At 40.8% G+C, this 17070-nt stretch overlaps 1 protein-coding gene across 5 annotated transcripts in view; it reads left to right on the plus strand.

Moving 5' to 3' along the window:
• The window catches only part of LOC131128643 (ADP-ribosylation factor-like protein 15), an 89304-nt gene that overhangs the window by 37780 nt on the left and 34454 nt on the right, over positions 1 to 17070 (plus strand). For all 5 annotated transcript variants that reach the window (XM_058071698.1, XM_058071695.1, XM_058071696.1 and 2 more), the window contains exons 3-4: positions 25 to 84; positions 9417 to 9625. In XM_058071698.1, the coding sequence (XP_057927681.1) occupies positions 25 to 84; positions 9417 to 9625 (269 nt within the window). The remainder of the gene's footprint in view (positions 1 to 24; positions 85 to 9416; positions 9626 to 17070) is intronic.

Here is a 17070-nt window from a genome sequence, read left to right on the forward strand (position 1 = left end):
AGTGACATTTGTTTTTGTCCTCAGGTTTTAGCATCAAAGCAGTGCCATTTCCTAATGCCATCTTGAATGTAAAAGAACTTGGAGGTGAGTGTTTCTATTCTGTACTCCAGGGCTTTCAAAGTATACTAGCCTCCCCTCGGAGGTCCCACAAGACTTTACTGGAGGCACAGCAACTTCAGAAAAATGAAGAAAAGAAGAAAAAAAAAAAACATTTTCTTTTCCAACCCTGCTCATGAAACTTCAGTTATGTCAAAGGCAAATGAATAGCTTTTTAGTTCTACTTTTAGACTCCTACAGAGTCTAAAGTGAACAGAAAAGTCAAACAAAACATGTCACAAAAATCTGTTTTTGGGGGAGTTGGAAGTTGGGAAGGCCCCGACTGTTTTACATTTTCTGAGGTGATTCTCGCTGTGACGCAATTTGAAAACCCATGGCTCTCTTCTCCCATAAAACTCAAAATCCGTCAAAAAGATTATTTCGGGTGAACAAGGACAAGATAAACACAAATAAAGGGTAAATTATTTTTCTGTTCACAAATATCGTGGAACCTTGTTTAGAGTCATTACTCCATTCCAGAAAATATGACTGAAACCGAAATGTACTCTAACCAAAAAAATGCATGTTTCCCATAAGAAAAAGACACATCCAATTAATCCATTATGGACACCCAAAATCGTGAACACAGAACACTTTTCATCTCTCTCAGATGCCATACAATGGTTATTGGCCTGCACACGGCACCTGTAACAACCTTTGGCCAAGCATCATACCGTGTCTTGACAGACAGCCAATCAGACCCTCCGGCTCAATTCTGGTGACATTTTTGGGGGTCTACCACTTGAGTTTTTTGTTCCGTAACCCCCAGAATTTTTGAAGAAGTCTTCCTGCAGAGGCGTTGCTTAGCCAGCTCATTAATCCGACCGCATTCAAAGAGAGAAAGCTTTTTTTTTTTTGCCTGTGCCATCAAGAGATAATGACATTGAATCCACATTTTTGCCAAGATTCTGGCTTTTTATTGCTGTGGGCTCAAACTTTTGATCAGCTGATGAACAGCCAATGTCACTTTCAATGTTTATTTTGGTTGTTTTGCTATTTATCTATCTGTTGGCAATACGTTGCTCAGTCAAAAAAAGGTGTCTCACTCCCATTTCTTAAAATCAGGAGTATATGTATTACATTATGCATCCTACAAGTACCGGTAATTTATTCTGGATTTTGGTTGTCAGAATTATTCGGTGTTTAATGCTTTGCTATCTTTTAGTGTATTAATCTTTATTTATTGATGACAGAGCCGTTTATACAATCATCTTCGCTTACGCACATTTGTAAACATAGGAATCAAAAGCATGCCCCCCCCTCCCCCAACAGCGTCACCGGTTTCTCTCACACGCTGACAGTTGTGTACAGACGTCAGACCTGTTAATGTTTTTGTTATGGGGGTCTGTACAATCTAACTTGTGCGATTCCTGGAAGTGTACAACACTCGAGGAAGCTGTTTAACAAGCGCAGATGCTGGATCTTAAGGTGGAGAAACGTAAACACACCAAAAAGCAATGGGAGCCTCTCCCTCCTCCCTCAGTCCTTAAAGGGAGCCAGAGCAGAGGGGCACATCATTGCTGTAATTGTTTTGTTGAATGCTGTTATGATTTACTTTGTGTTGGGGGTGAGGCACATGACAGGTGCAATATGTACTCACCCAACATAGCCCCCTGAGAAGATGAAGCACACAGAAAAAGCACTGGGGGACCACCAACGTGAGCGCTACCAAATTTGGATACAGCACAAGCGTTTTTCTGGTTTGGGTCAAAGCCAATCTGCCGGGGAATTATTGTGGTGGAAAATAGCAGATACCCAGCAGATTTAGATGATTTAGCATATGCTTAAATATGTTCTCTTTTTGGGGGGAAATACTCAGCACACCTGAATAATAGCAGCACCCATTAAATTGAAGAAAAAATGATCTGTATACGTGTTAATAAGTCGTGGGTGTGTTTAGTACATGGGATGCAGAAATATGCAGAAAGACCAAAACAAGGCTGCATCATTGTATAACCTGCAAGGTTCAAAGCATAAGAAAAAAGTAGCGGCATATGCACAGGAAATTACGTTACGAGAGATTTCCGTCCAGAAAGGAGCCGCACTGTATAGAAAAATGCATACAATGTTGACAACTTTATATTTGGTGAATGTGATTAAAGTTACCACACTTGCGTTGTGTTTGGCCGAATGAAGGCACCCTTCTCCTGCTCCAAATGTACGTGACATCATTGTGGCGTTTGGGGAGTTCATAATCTTGCATCGTGTTCCATTTGTCAGTTTTCCTAATTTCCTGATTAGCATCCCCTTGTTACCTTGTGTCCCAGGGTGCTTGAAAACAAGCAAACAGTGCATTGGTTTTGTGATATTTTGCACGGTGTTGCAATGATGTCGAAAAATGGAAAAAACGAGATGTGACGTACCGGCATCAATATTTCTAAGCCTAAAAAAAAACATGCTTTACACGCTACATTTGCGGCTCGTCCTGCTCACTCAGGCTTAGCTAAGGCCTGTTAAGACGTAAGAAGCACTTTCTATGTATTTCTTTCTTTTTTGTAATGGAAGGTTCACTGGATGCCTGACATGGACAGAAATACAGTATAGATCAAGTCTTGCATCTACAGTCATCCTTAAGTGCAAGACACATCTGATAAATTAATGATTTGCCTGTGAATCAATGGGGTTGGGGGTGGGGGGGGGGGGTGGGGAGAGTATGAGCCTTTCCTCTGTCTAAATGGTATTTTTAAGCCAGTATGTACTTTTTATTTATTTATTTAGCATTTTCTACTGTCATCACTGTAAATTACTTTTGTGTCAAAATGCTTTAGAAGGCCTACAAGCATGCATGTAATACAGATATCCTCCCAGTTTTATAATAATTAGACATATGGCCAATTAGTTGCTAAGTTCACCTGTGCTTCTGCAAAGACGTTTTGCCTGATGGCAGCCATGTTTATAACCAATCTTGTTCAGTGCCTGAAAACTCTGTACCAACACCCTAAATTTACAGTGGGTGTTTTATAGACCGTAGTGAGCTGTGTGAGAAATTTCAAGTTAAAACGATTCATGGGGTCAAACTGGGGTTTAATAATAGCATTACTGTGTGGTGTATTTGTCCAAAAAATAGCACAGGCAACGTGGCAAGGGTGATTTTTGTGCCAAATTTTCACCGCTAGTAGTTAATAAGTAAAGTTATCATACACTATCATATACTTGATTAAGACATGTAATACCTTCATCTCTAACTTACTGTATTGTTGCAAATCCTGGTTTGTCACTCTCTGCATTTGAGTGCATTGCCCCGGATTGGCATAAGCGCAAGCTGTCCTTTAAACCAGAGACACAAAGCAGCTTATGTGCAGGGAACCCTTATGTATGATGCCTGTCGTTCTTGCGAGCGAGCTACAGTACATACAGTGTGTGTCTTTCCCAAACATGCATTTCTCATTCAGGTGCCTGTTGTTTTCTTATCATTGTCATATGAGTTTGTGTCTTATTTTTCTTACCTTTTTATCGTCCCCGCCATTTCCTCCTCAAATGTTATGTACCTATTTTGGACATCATACATCATACGTTTTTTGTGTTTATGTTGTGTAATAGGAGTGTAAAGGTGACTATCAGGGTGTTAGTTTATGTCTAGAGGGATCTAATGATGTTAAAAACTACATTTAGATGGCCGCACACCGGTTGGCAATGCTCTAACTACGAACGTATGTGAGATATGCATTTATTAGTCCTTCAAGGGTCAATTTTAGATTTCCTTTTCATCTGTCCATGCATATACATCATACTGTATTATACAGTAAGACAAGGTTTAGACATGATGATTGGGCAATGAAGCAGTGGGAGGAAGGGGAGGTACAAAAATACAAATTAAGCTCCAATAGAGGAGCACAATGTGGGACTGTTTAAAAAAAAAAAAAAACTCAGCATGAAGGGATGTGTGTGCAAATACGCATATGAGTGTCTTAGGATGCATGGGTACGTACGCCTGAAGAAGTCCCCCCCCGACAGGTGACCAATCTGGAGTGTCAGTTCGCAGGGTGTCATTGCAATAACACAGCAGTTGATGTATAAATAAGGAATTCTACTTATTATGGTCAGGTCTGGAACCAATTAACCTTAATAAACAAGGGATTACTGTACACCAAAAAGATGAGCGCACAGCAGAATTTTACATGATGATGTTTTCCTATTTCCATTAAAACATTAAGAGCAAACGCCTAATAGCAGCATCTGCGCTTGTTAATGCACGTCATACAATAGGAACTCTGGTACTAATTTTAAAGTCTTTACATGTAAATCATATTGGAGTGAGGCCATCCACATACTTGGATGCAATTATCTTAACTGAAATGTAAAATTGATTACATAGTAATTAAAAGGAGCAATTCAAATGTCTTATAGGGAATAAACCCATACAGAACTGTGCATTTCAGAGAATCTCTTTTTCAGGTGCAGTAATAGCTGTAGTAAACCTGATCAACCTCTTTGTTGCTAATCAAACCTGATTGCATTCATTTTTATCAAGTGGACTCAAACCTTATATTATTCACTGTACCCTTTTTTGTAATATTGTACGTGTTGATTGCAAGCCTGACAAATATTTCTCACCGAGATGCTGCCAGGTACAGGGATGTAGGTGGGAAGGACTGCTCCTGGGACACAGGGAGGACACAAAGTGTGTGTTGAGAGAGAGAGAGAGAGAGAGAGAGTGCGTGTGTGTGTGCGCGCGCATGTGTGTACGTCTGGACTCTGATGTGACGTCAAGTCTAGACAGACCACAGTCTGCGTTTATGCCACACCATGACAGCTGATGAAGAGGTGGTCCAAATAATCGTCATTCATTGCTGTTGTTCTTTCGAGTTCAGCTTGTGATAACGGGACGTACAGTGGCACAATTACTGTACGTGAAATGCACACGTCGGGTACACATCTTTATATATCTTTGTACATATGCCAACTCTGGAACCAATGCATTTGAAAGCCATCCTAATATCTCTTACTTCCATGTAATTACATTATATAGGAGTCATTTCAATTGACTGCCATGTTCATCTCCCAAGATGTCAGTGAATCTCACATACTGCTCTTTTCAGTCTGATACTGGAAGACACAGGCTATTCTCAGTTTAGACTTCTGACAACAGCTGTGTGTCAGATCTGTACTGGAGGGCACATTTACCCTAACCTGATGTAGGATAGTTCTGAAAATGTGTGTATCATGTGTCTAAGATAGTGTGTGGGACAGGCACATTAATGACTTTTATTTTGCATTCGTCAGAATTCCAATAAAGCTAAGTCGGTAGCACGTGACAATGGGATATTAAAGATAGATCATTCTTGGAATTCTTAAAATGTCAACAACCATCTACAGTTTTCCATCGTTTATCACTGTTAATTGGTTCAAGGTTCAACCGTGATAAGTGAATTTCTGCAAAGTAGGATTCACTATAACACTAAGTGCCGTCGTTAGAATTTTTTAAATTCACATTTTTATAATCATCCATAGCAATGGAGGCAGCAGAGCGGTCGAGTGGTTAGCGCGCAGACCTCACAGCTAGGAGACCAGGGTTCAATTCCACTTTCGGCCATCTCTGTGTGGAGTTTGCATGTTCTCCCCGTGCATGTGTGGATTTTCTCCGGGTACTCCGGTTTCCTCCCACATTCCAAAAACATGCTAGGTTAATTGGCGACTGTAAATTGTCCATAGGTATGAATGTGAGTGTGAATGGTTGTTTGTCTATATGTGCCCTGTGGTTGGCTGGCGACCAGTCCAGGGTGTACCCCGCCTCTTGCCCGAAGACAGCTGGGATAGGCTCCAGCACCCCCGCGACCCTTGTGAGGAAAAAGCGGTAGAAAATGAATGAATGAATCTATAGCAATGCTTGTGTATATAGTGGCTCTAACTCAATTTCCCATAGCTAAACCTTTTCATTTATATGGCAAACTAGTCGAGACAGAGTCAACAGTGACTGCTGATTTTACCCAAATGATGAACTCAATTTGGCCTCATTTGCTTTGAGATACAATTAATCAACAATCGATCCATTCTGAACAATCGATTATGTCCATCACTAGCAATTACAAGCACTGCAATAATTATTTAAATATCTACTTCATTTGTGAGTGAGGGGACCAATGCTTTGGTTTGAAAGCATACACAGCACATACACAGCATCAGTATGTATGTATATCAAATATTTACACTTACTGATCTCATTTGTGGTGTCTAGCTCAGTCTTTCATATACATCTGCCAGAGGGCTTAAGGTGTGGTTCACTTCACGACTTCCTGTTTACTGTTTACTCCCAAACAGACCACTGGGGCTGTAGGTCGATGGGTATATCAACAGCTGTGTTTTCAGCGTCACTCCAGTTCCACCCCCACAGCTCATTCATCAGAGGAGTAAGCAAACTACCAGACTCATAGTTGACTTGCCCCAAATCACTGTAAACACTTTATTTAGAGTGAGAACACCTTCTTTTGTCATTTGATAGCAGTCAGTTAGTCAACCTTTATGGTCATTATTAGTACCGTATATTCTAGTATGAGTTGTTCCGCTGTTGCATTCTTACATTTTAGTACAGCAAATCTCTCTATCCCAAAATAAACAAAGTGTGCCAAACCAAGCTTGTCGGGAAATAGAATATGTAATGGCGTTCTCAGTTGCACCAGGTCACTATAATATGTTTGTTTTTTTGTTCTAATGAAAATGAAAATCCACAGGGGAGTTGCTTACAGTAAACATGTGACGCAAGCTCAGCCATTAGTCATATTGTTGCTGAACCCCTGAACAAAATGTCCTCATTTTCAGCAATCCGAATACACTTTAAAAGACATCCTACCACAGTTAACTTTCTGTTTACGGCTCCATTCATTGTTGCACAATACAGACACATAATTACTCAGATTATAAGGTAAACCATTTCCTGTTCATAGAAAACCACACATACATCAATGATAGCAATGTACTGTATGTGTCACATTGATTAAGTTATTCAAGTCCTTGTTTCAGCTTGTCTTAATCTGATAGAGGTCTGAAAAAGTATTTCTTGGCTGAGGGAGAGCTGGAAGGACAAACGGATAAGTGGGTGGGCTGAGGGAGATGTTTTCCTCAAATCAGACCTCACTTTGACCCGCTGTCTCTTTTTTTTCCCTCCTCAGCATTTTCACAATTGTTCTAATTGTAACCCACTGAAAAATATGCATTGTATCATTCGACATTACATTGCTGTATCGTCCGAATGTGGTTATTCATGTTCTTGAGGGTTGCTTCCTTCAGAGAGGATCTTTCTCGTTAAGTTAGTCCCAAGACAGCTGCAGTGGTATTTTAATGTCACAAAATGCAACAACAACTTTTAGTTCCACATGCACAGCACACATGGGATTAGATTAATTTTGACTGAGCAAGAATAATACTATGTTATTTTGCTGTGCAATATGTCTCCATGCTGTTTTTATTTCCATTTACATGAAATTATTGCTTTGTGCTCTTAAAATGCATTATATTTACATTCCCTGTGACTAATGATGTCTTGGAAAGTCCTGCTGTCAGACCAATAGGTGGCAGAAGTTGCCAGTGAGAGCCAATGAGACGTGATGAACATGGCAAAGATGAGAGGGTCTCTCTCAAGTGACACTCTGTCCAACAGCTTTCCTCTTCTGCTGGAGGTCTCACAAGGGAGGGCGGGAGGAAGGGAAAAGGGGTGCGTGAACACATGGCAAAGGGGGTGGAAAAAGAGAAAAGTGAAAGGAGGACGTCTCCTGAGGAATATTTTTCTATGACATGAATTGCTTTACATAATGTTGCATTAGCATTTATAATTATGCTATTGCTTGTCCCTTAGTCCCTTTCACACAGCCTATAAAAGCTGACATTTTTCTGGCTTTTTCCCTCGTCAGACATGGAATGTGGCGGCATAGTTGACCATGCAAATTTGGCACATAATTGCAGAGCGTTGTGTGTAAAAGGATTGCCTCTGCCTGACAAGTATTTCATACGTCAAACCAGTCAGTGGAGCTGATGTCATCATGCATCAAATTATGTGATGATTGTAATGGGCGATGGGATCATTATGAATTTGATCTGCTCTTTTGTGCAATTTTATTTATATTATCTGGACACTACACTGGAAGAATTAGCCTAATACTTAGTGTGTAAAGAGAAGTCCACAATGCCAGGACCATGTTGTGAAGTTTAACTGTCTTGTGTTCCAAGCAGTTTTTGCTGTTTTATACATACCACACATCTGATTAGCTGTGTTACTACGTTAAAGTGCACACAGTTAATTCAGGCAATATCCCATTTTGCTGGGTTACTGTATAAAAGGCACGGGTCAATACATGTTGGATCTATTGTTACCACTGTAACTCGACTCTTACCTTATAAATGTGATACATGCAATACATACAGTGCATTTTAAATCAATGTAAATCAGTGTTTTTCAACCTTTTTTGAGCCACGGCACGTTTGTTACGTTGGAAAAATTTTGCGGCACACCAATAACCAATGTTATTTGCTTCTTTCAGCTTTTTCCTGATTACGGACTCGCCACAGCAGATCCTTTTGATCCGCATACTAATTTAACCAACAATGTTACAAAATGTCACCACTACCTCTCACGTGCATCACTAAGTCTATTAGAGGAACGAGGCAATCAGCTACGTGTTGCCACACGGACGAATATTACATTGCTCTGCCAGTCTTTACACAAATGACACGTGACAATGACATAATATTTGCAGAAAATTATTAATACATGTTAATTAAAAAAGTAATATTGAATAATTCCTCACGGCACACCTGACTATTTCTCACGGCACACTTGTGTGCCGCGGCACAGTTGTTGAAAATCACTGATCAACGTAAACAATGATTGTATTTTTATGTTATTTAGTAATCAGCTGTGGAACATAGGCAAGGTTCAGGAAAATATTCCCTACAATGTGTACCCTTCTGCACGCTACACTTCTCCTTTCTCTCTCACTTCTTGCCTCGTCATGTGCCATCTTGTGGCTGTTTTCTTGGCTTAAAAGCAAGTGCTCTGAAGTGTTAATGCATTAGTGGAGAGTTGCATCATCCCATCCTTTTGCCTCTTGTGTAAATAACTGTAAAATACATGTAAATAAATGTAAATATGTTGTCAGGATCAGGTGTTCGGGATGATAAAAACTTATAAATAGGTATTTGGTATTTCATGAGTTACTAGTTGTCATCGAATCTTCGTCACTTCTTTTGGAAAAATACTTTTTTCGGGACAGATCTGTTTTCAACTGTGTAATGTATACAAATGTAATTTTTTTAACCTACCAGCAGTGAGTGACGACAATGACTCCCTCTGAAAGTTGTGCATCTAATGGCGTCACGTCCTTCCACAGGAGCTGACAACATCAAGAAATATTGGTGCCGCTACTATCAGGGGTCGCAGGGTGTCGTCTTTGTATTGGACAGCGCTTCATCAGATGAGGACCTTGAGGCGGCGCGTAATGAGCTGCACTCGGCCCTGCAGCACCCACAGCTCTGCACACTGCCTTTCCTCATCCTCGCCAATCACCAGGACAAGCCCGCTGCAAGGACGCCAAACCAGGTAAGCTCAGGCCTTCTCAGGCCATCACGGCACTTAACTTTCTGGAAGTACAATATGTACACGGGAGTTTGATCTATAATGAATGAAAACAGACATTTTTTTCTGTAATCTGCTCTACTTGTAAGCCGGTATTTAACTGACATTACACAAGCACAACCCCAAGCTGAAGTGCACAGGATATAGGCTATCGATTTATACCCTTGGGATATCATCACCATTATGTTGGCCGCATGTGATGTGCTCGTCCGAGCTGTGTTATTTGATGGCCAGTGATGGATTCATGCAGGAATGTGCCACTCTCTGCACTGCACTGCACCGATCTGCACAGTGATTGAATATTGAGATGATGGGAGTGTACTAATATCTGGGGCTGCACCCTCACAGTGAACCAGACATGTTGGATAATACGCCTGTCCCAAGTTGTCTCCAACTGCTGGGGAAACCTAATTCATTTAGGCCATGTGGGCCATTATGCCATTTTATGAGAGGAGGCTTTTGACGTCATCTTGTTACTCACATGTAATATGAATCCATGTCTTCAACATTAGCATTATAGGGTATAAATCCATACTTTTATACTTTCAAAACTTTGTATTGCTATAAAATGACGTCTTGGAAGCACTTTGACATAATAAAGTGGTGTATTCGTGTGTGAGGTACATTTATCCATTATGAGCTCCTTTTGTAGTATATCCACATGCTCAACACGGTTCAAGAACATGTGTTTTCTTTGCACTCACACTTCAGCCTTGCCAGTAAATTGTCCATGAAACAGTTTTTGGGCTCAGGAACACAAATTCTCCCAATTCCTTTTTTATGTGCCTGCATGTTTTTGAACCTCCCTAGAAGCACATAAACTTGTTTTGCCATTTGGCAGATGATTGTTCACCATGTAAGTTTTATACCCAAACATGATAGAACATACATACTATAGTTATAACATGCATTCTACTGTGCTTCTCTTCGTTTTGATTGCAAGCTTTACACGATTAAATATCCTCGAGTACAATGTGGTGTACTCATTTTCTTTTGTCTTGCTCAACAGTTTGTTGGAGCAATGCTTAAAAGACACACAGGCATAAATGTCATGGAATAGTCATGGAGTAGTAGGTCATGTTATCACCTCCCTGCAGAACAGAATTAATCACTCTTTGTGGAGGCAGGGATAAAAAAAAAAACCAACAGGGATAGTCTGTTCCACCTTTCCTTTTCTCTACCTCCCTCACAGGAGGAGTCTCCTTGGTGTAGGATGTTATGGCTAGCGTTCCCAGTGCAATTCTCGCTCCCATTAAAAAAAAAAAACCTGGAGCCTCGCTTTCTGAAAAATATGTACACGCACACATACATCATCTGCCGAGGACTATTTTAATGTCTCTAAAGGATTCACAAAGACGGATGCCTGTAGAGAGGGCCATCTGTATTTCCTTGCATAGACCACCGGTGTTCCAGCTCTTAAGGGATGGGAAATCCGCACTGGGAAATGATGAGTGAGAAAAGCCCTCTACCACATTGTGTTATTATGACTCAAAGTAAATACCTCTGAGCCAAACCTTTTGACTGCACCTCAATTGGTTTAACTTATTAGTATGGATTGATTGCATTTGTGCACAAGCCACAACAGTCACGTAAAGCCACTAATTTCATTGATGTTTTCAATTGAAATTGTTTGCAGTGGAGGTGACAACACTGCTCTCTTTGTCGGGCTCCATAACGTTGCCTGTTAATCGAGCTTGTGAGCGCCATGCAAGCTGGCTCACTGGTCTTACTTAGCGTGATGTGTCCTTTGCCATATTTGACCCGCCTTTGTATCAATTTCTGGAAGTATTGACTTTTGGGAACTGTTTGCAAACACTGATGACACGTGTGACTGGGTGATGTGGTACCGCCCAAAGGCCTTATTTGCACTTTGCCAGTTCAACATGAATGACTTACATAAAGTAGTTCTGGGTAGCGATGATGGCTAGCGTCACTGCTGATGGACTACATGTGCCTTGCTCAGCTACATCAAACCCATCATTGGCACGTTAACTTTAAAACTCTGATGACCATGATGCTATTTTTTGCATTGTATTTATCTCAGATATTACCGGCTCACAAATTGACTTTTAAAGTAAAAATATTTTACACTTCACAATATGTGCAGAAGACAAAAACACACTTCTCCATTATGTGGAAAGGTGACCTGACTTGCTGTTGGAGCATACTTAAATTTTTTTTTATTAAGTCTTTGTCACTAATGCTGTTGGTATTGTGTTTTAAATTGCATTTGTTGAGCGTGAGTGTTGCCATGCCCTTTTGTGCACATTGTCACTGACTCATGACTGTGTCACTTGGTATTCAGTGACTCACAATAGAAGCGTTGCTGAGATGAAACCAAATCCGTGACCAGTCACTGGCCGCACCACGTGCTTCCTTGCCTCCGTGCAGCTTCCCGTCAATGAAGTAATGACATGTCTACCTACAGATGATGTTGTACCTCACACGCTTAACAAAGCAACAAGGAAATAGTAAGTGGCCGACTGCTGGAGTGTGCCAGAAGAAAGCAGCAGGTCTCCATATGTTAACCAAACATTTGCTCAGCAATCTGCAGGGGTCTCCTTCTAGGCTTTATTTTCTCTTCTCCTGAGGTTCCTATATCCTATATCATGCTACTACTTCATGCTTACTTTAAAGGGGGCTTCACTTTCCTTATTAAAGGGGACCTATTATGCTTTTCCCACCTATAAATGTGGTTAGAATGTTGGATTCTCATCTTAAATGATGCCAAAGTTTCAGATAATGAGGTTTGTGCATTTGGAAGTGAGCCTCAAAAGTAGTTTGGTTGGAGTTGCAGATTCTAGGTGAAGAGAAAAATATGGGACTGTTTAGTGAGCATCGGCGAAGCTGGGTCAAGATTTAAAAAAATGCGGACCTATGTCACTCCAACCAGCATCTGATGAGGAACCAGCAGCTCCTAACCACTTTTCAAGTAGCTTTCCTAAGGGTTTATTTATTTTTCATCAACTCCCATACAGACAAAATTCAAAAATTGGGTTCGGCAGTAAGCCGAAAGTCCTTAAGAGCACTTGGGAGTGGGACCAATCACAGTAGAGTGGCCCGGAGGCGAGCTTTGGATGGAATAAATTAAAAGAGACAATTTTGGAAATTCAAAGAAATAAGGCTGGAATAGGTGCAGATTTTGGAAGCTCTAGAAAGTTTTCTGTGTGGGTTATAGTGTGTAGCTGCTCTATAGGAGTCTACAACTAAATACAAAGGGCTGAAAATGAGAATAATGCATGGAATGGGTTTAAAAAGGTTGTATGTACTTTAATATATTTCAATTTGCAACATCTAAATGGTAATAACACCATAACACCAGTCATCACTTTCCATATTAATAAAATGTGTATTTGCTTCTGAATTATAAATCTCCCTGCTGTTGTAAATTATTCAAAAAATAAGAGGTCCTTCCTCAATTGTTTGTCTTGGCATGACTTATTGATAAAGGTCAAAATGCTGTGCTATGTGCTTAATATTAAATGAAAGTGACACTTAAGAGTAGCCCGAGTTACATGTCTGAAGCATGTCTCACGACTAGTGGCTCCAGTCTAAGTGCCATTCTGACAAAGTCTGCTTTTCCGACACTTAATCAGCTATCCTGTAGCAGCTTGTGAATGTGTCACATTTAGTATGGCTCATACTGTACATGAGAGTCAGTGGACTAAAATCTATGAATTGTAAATCTCTTTTATAATCAAAAGTTATTTATTACCAAAACACAACCAGGGCACAAATATATCTTTGAAGACATCTTTTGGCTGGAGCTGCTTTTTTTTCCTGTCTCAAACTGTTTTGCTATTGAGAAGTCATATCAAATAAAACTCCATGCAGCTTCCAGCTCTTTTTTCCAAGCGACCTAAATGATGTCACATGTATCCTATAGGAGATACCATATAGACCCAGTGTGCTATGTATCTTTTCATTATTCATTACAATTTCCATTAGCTTTTTACTCGTAAGTCATGTTCAGGGTCAGTACACGTTGTTTTTCAGATGTTTTGAGCTTTGAGGCCTACTTCACTCCAACTTTTCTTTGTGGAAGCTTTTATTTTTTTACATTCTTTATTGGGTCAGGTTGTGTTTAGGGGAGTAACTGCATGAAACTACTGTAATTTAAGAGAATTGTTTTGTTGTTAAAACAGATGAGGTGTTAGAGGTTGTCGAGTGGAAACAACCCTTCTGTAACCTTTGTGTTTTTCACATGCGATGGCCAATTTCTATATCAGCAGCTATTCTAAATCACTTCCTAGATAAATGATATGCGAACTGGTTTCCATAATGTAATATAGAACACCCTGTTATCAATGATCATAACCCTGGGAACACTAGTCTTGGCACGGTCTTAAAATGTTCTAAAATTCTCAGTCTTAATGGGATACAGGTCAGGATTTATACGTACCATATGTAATAGGAAATACAGCCTAGATCTCGATGAATGTAGTATTCCAGTGTAAAATATAAATTCATTATTTAGCGGAATGGGTTCATAATAATCAGTGGAAGTTAATATCATCAACTCATGGAAGTCTGGATTGAGAATCATACTAAAAAAAAGTGAGACAATCAACCTCATCAACTTCCTGAGACAACAGATATTCTCCTGAGGGATCTTCTCCCATACTTGGATTAGGGCATCAGTCAAATCCTGGACCAGAGGTACCCGATGGGATTCAAGTCCGGAGAGCGTGTAGGCCATTCTATTGCATCGCAATGCCTTCACCAGTCCTCTTGGGCATGGAATTCCCTAGAGGTTGTTACTGGAATCCTCTACCACTCCTTTCAGGATGACATCACTGGTGGAGCTGGTGGTTGTTAGACACCTTGCGCTCATCTACCTTCCCTCTCCGCTTGAGGATGCCCCATAGGTGCTCATATGGGTTAAGGTCTGGCCACTCCATCACCTTCAACTTTCTCAGCAAGACAGTTGTCGACTTGGAGGTGTGTTTGGGCTCGTTACCATTTTGGAAAACTGCCATGCATCCCAGTTTCCTCAGGGAGGGGATCATGTCCTGCTTTACAATGTCACAGTACATGCAGGAATTCATGTTTGCTTTAATGAACTGCAGCACTCATGCAGACCCAAACCGTGGTGCTAATACCACAGGCAAGACACAATTATCTTGCTACACACTCGTGTTGTCATACATGTATACAATAATGGCTGTCTGATATCAGTGGTTAGTAAATCTATACTGCTGTACCAGCTGCACCCTGACCATAAAGTAAATCAACATTATAGTTCTTCAGTAATGTCCCTTGAGAATATACATAGAATATGAAACATTGGGGGTGGACTCACTTTTATGAGATACCGCATATGCATCGCTTCAAGTTTTGTCTTTTTCATTATGCTACGTTCACACCGACGCCGAATCGATGGCGAATTAAATCGTCGAGCAAAGCGGCGGCAAAGCGTAACAAAGCTTAATGAAAGCGTAAAGACCGTAATACAGCATAAGAAAGGTTTGAGCAATTCGGGTCATTCGGCAAGAGCGCCAAAAATTTTTAAACTATTTAAAAATTTGAGGCGATCTGTCACGAATTGCGTAAAGCGGGGAGAGCGTATTAAAGCTTATCAAAGCGTCACAAAGCTTATCAAAGTTTTGCTCAAAGCGTAGGAAAGTTTAACAGAGCTTGGTTCAAAGGATCAATGGATCTGCTGCATCTTTATATATTGTAGCGACCCTGACGTTTTCATGTTGACGTTGTGCTCTTGGGTGTCTGACTGTACCGGGTGACCGTGAATGCACCAGGGGTGGGGGCGTGTCGGGTGGAGGAAGTACTGTTGTGTAGCTGGCGGTGGTTGCAACGGCGTGGTTACGGCCGACAGTAGCCAGTGTTATTGTTGTGCAATAAAAAGCTTGTCAGCGATCGCAGTCGTGTAATTTCCATAGCGTCGGCAACGACGCTACAATATGGTCTGGATCAGAGGCGGGATGCAGTCGGGATCTCGAAATTTTCCATTGCGTAACAGAGCTTAACAGAGCATAAACATATCTGAGGAGATCGTGAGATTTTTTGAAAAATGACACCGAATTCGTCGCCGATTCAAAGCGCGACATTCGGCGTCGGTGTGAACGTAGCATTATGTACAAGTCAATAATACATATCGATAATTGCAGTACTGTGGCATTATCATTGGTAAAACATTGGGACAAGATATGGTATATCGCTATATCAGGGGTACTTTGTGATTTCCACTTGAAGTTAATTAAAGTTGGGGTGCCTCTGTGCAACCACTAAACAAATGGTGGAGACTAATATAATGTACATGATACTGATATCAACCTTGTGGGATTTGGTTGATCGTTTCGATAAATCTGTCATCTAAATACCTTCATAAACCAGACTTTGACATATACTTATTAAAATGATGTATCACACAGGATGACATTTTGAAGTATATAGATGTGAGCGCTCATAGTCATCATTCAGTGTATAAAGTTACAACCACTGATTGAAGCCTATAAAGAAAACCACATTGTGTCAGTCATTAAAGTTCTGACTGGGATTTAGACTTCAGAAATTTGATTTGCCACCCATATGAGTGAAATTATGTTTTGGGACAGGGATTTATTGGAACATATGAATTCCTCTAACCACCAAAGATGGCAGCTGCTTTACAGGTTGTTGTAAATGTATGACTTGAAGGCCTCTTGAAATAAACCAAAATTTAGCAGGTCTAAATTCCCCTCTGGTGATGACACTGTACACGTATGACGTCCCTGTATTGGCCTCCTTCTCACAGTAACTCCTGTGTTGACAGAAAAAGGTGGCTCATTTCCTCAACACACAAACACACTGGCTTCGGCCAATGTTGTCTTCTGCAGCATTCCTTGTTTACAGCGTCACTATTTGGGTGTTTCTGGCACAGTTCGAGCCAGGGGTGAAGGAAGGTGCCGGTCACCCAATACGGCTTTGTAGACCTATTAAGGCTTCACTGGGGCTCTCTGTGCTAGTGGTTCTGGAGGAGTTGGAAGGAAACATGGGACATAATTCCTTGTTGACATCAATCTCCTGCCATCAGGGGCCCAAGGAAGCTGGGTAGGAGTGGAGGGGAGGTCACCCTGTTGATTTAACACCTCAACAAAGCAGGTCTGTTTGGATGGTGGAACCTAATGGACTGCGTCCACGAGAGGCTGTTTTAGAAAATGCTGTCTGTGTTTGTGGTTAGAAGTAGACCTCTCTGTGGTTATGTTTGCACTTTTGCTAACTTAGGAAGAGGAATATGAGACACTGAAACTGGTGGTACTCTGTAAGCCCTAAATCAAATCAGAGATGGGAATAAAGGGGAGGGTGGACTCACTTTTGTGGAAAATAGAAGGAATGACACAAATGATGAAGATGGAAAGATGAAGGGTCTGGCTTGTATATCCAACCTTAATACCCATGACGGCAGCTCCTCT

The sequence above is a fragment of the Doryrhamphus excisus genome, chromosome 4 (genome assembly GCF_030265055.1).
Source record: "Doryrhamphus excisus isolate RoL2022-K1 chromosome 4, RoL_Dexc_1.0, whole genome shotgun sequence".
In the NCBI taxonomy this organism is placed as follows: domain Eukaryota; kingdom Metazoa; phylum Chordata; class Actinopteri; order Syngnathiformes; family Syngnathidae; genus Doryrhamphus; species Doryrhamphus excisus.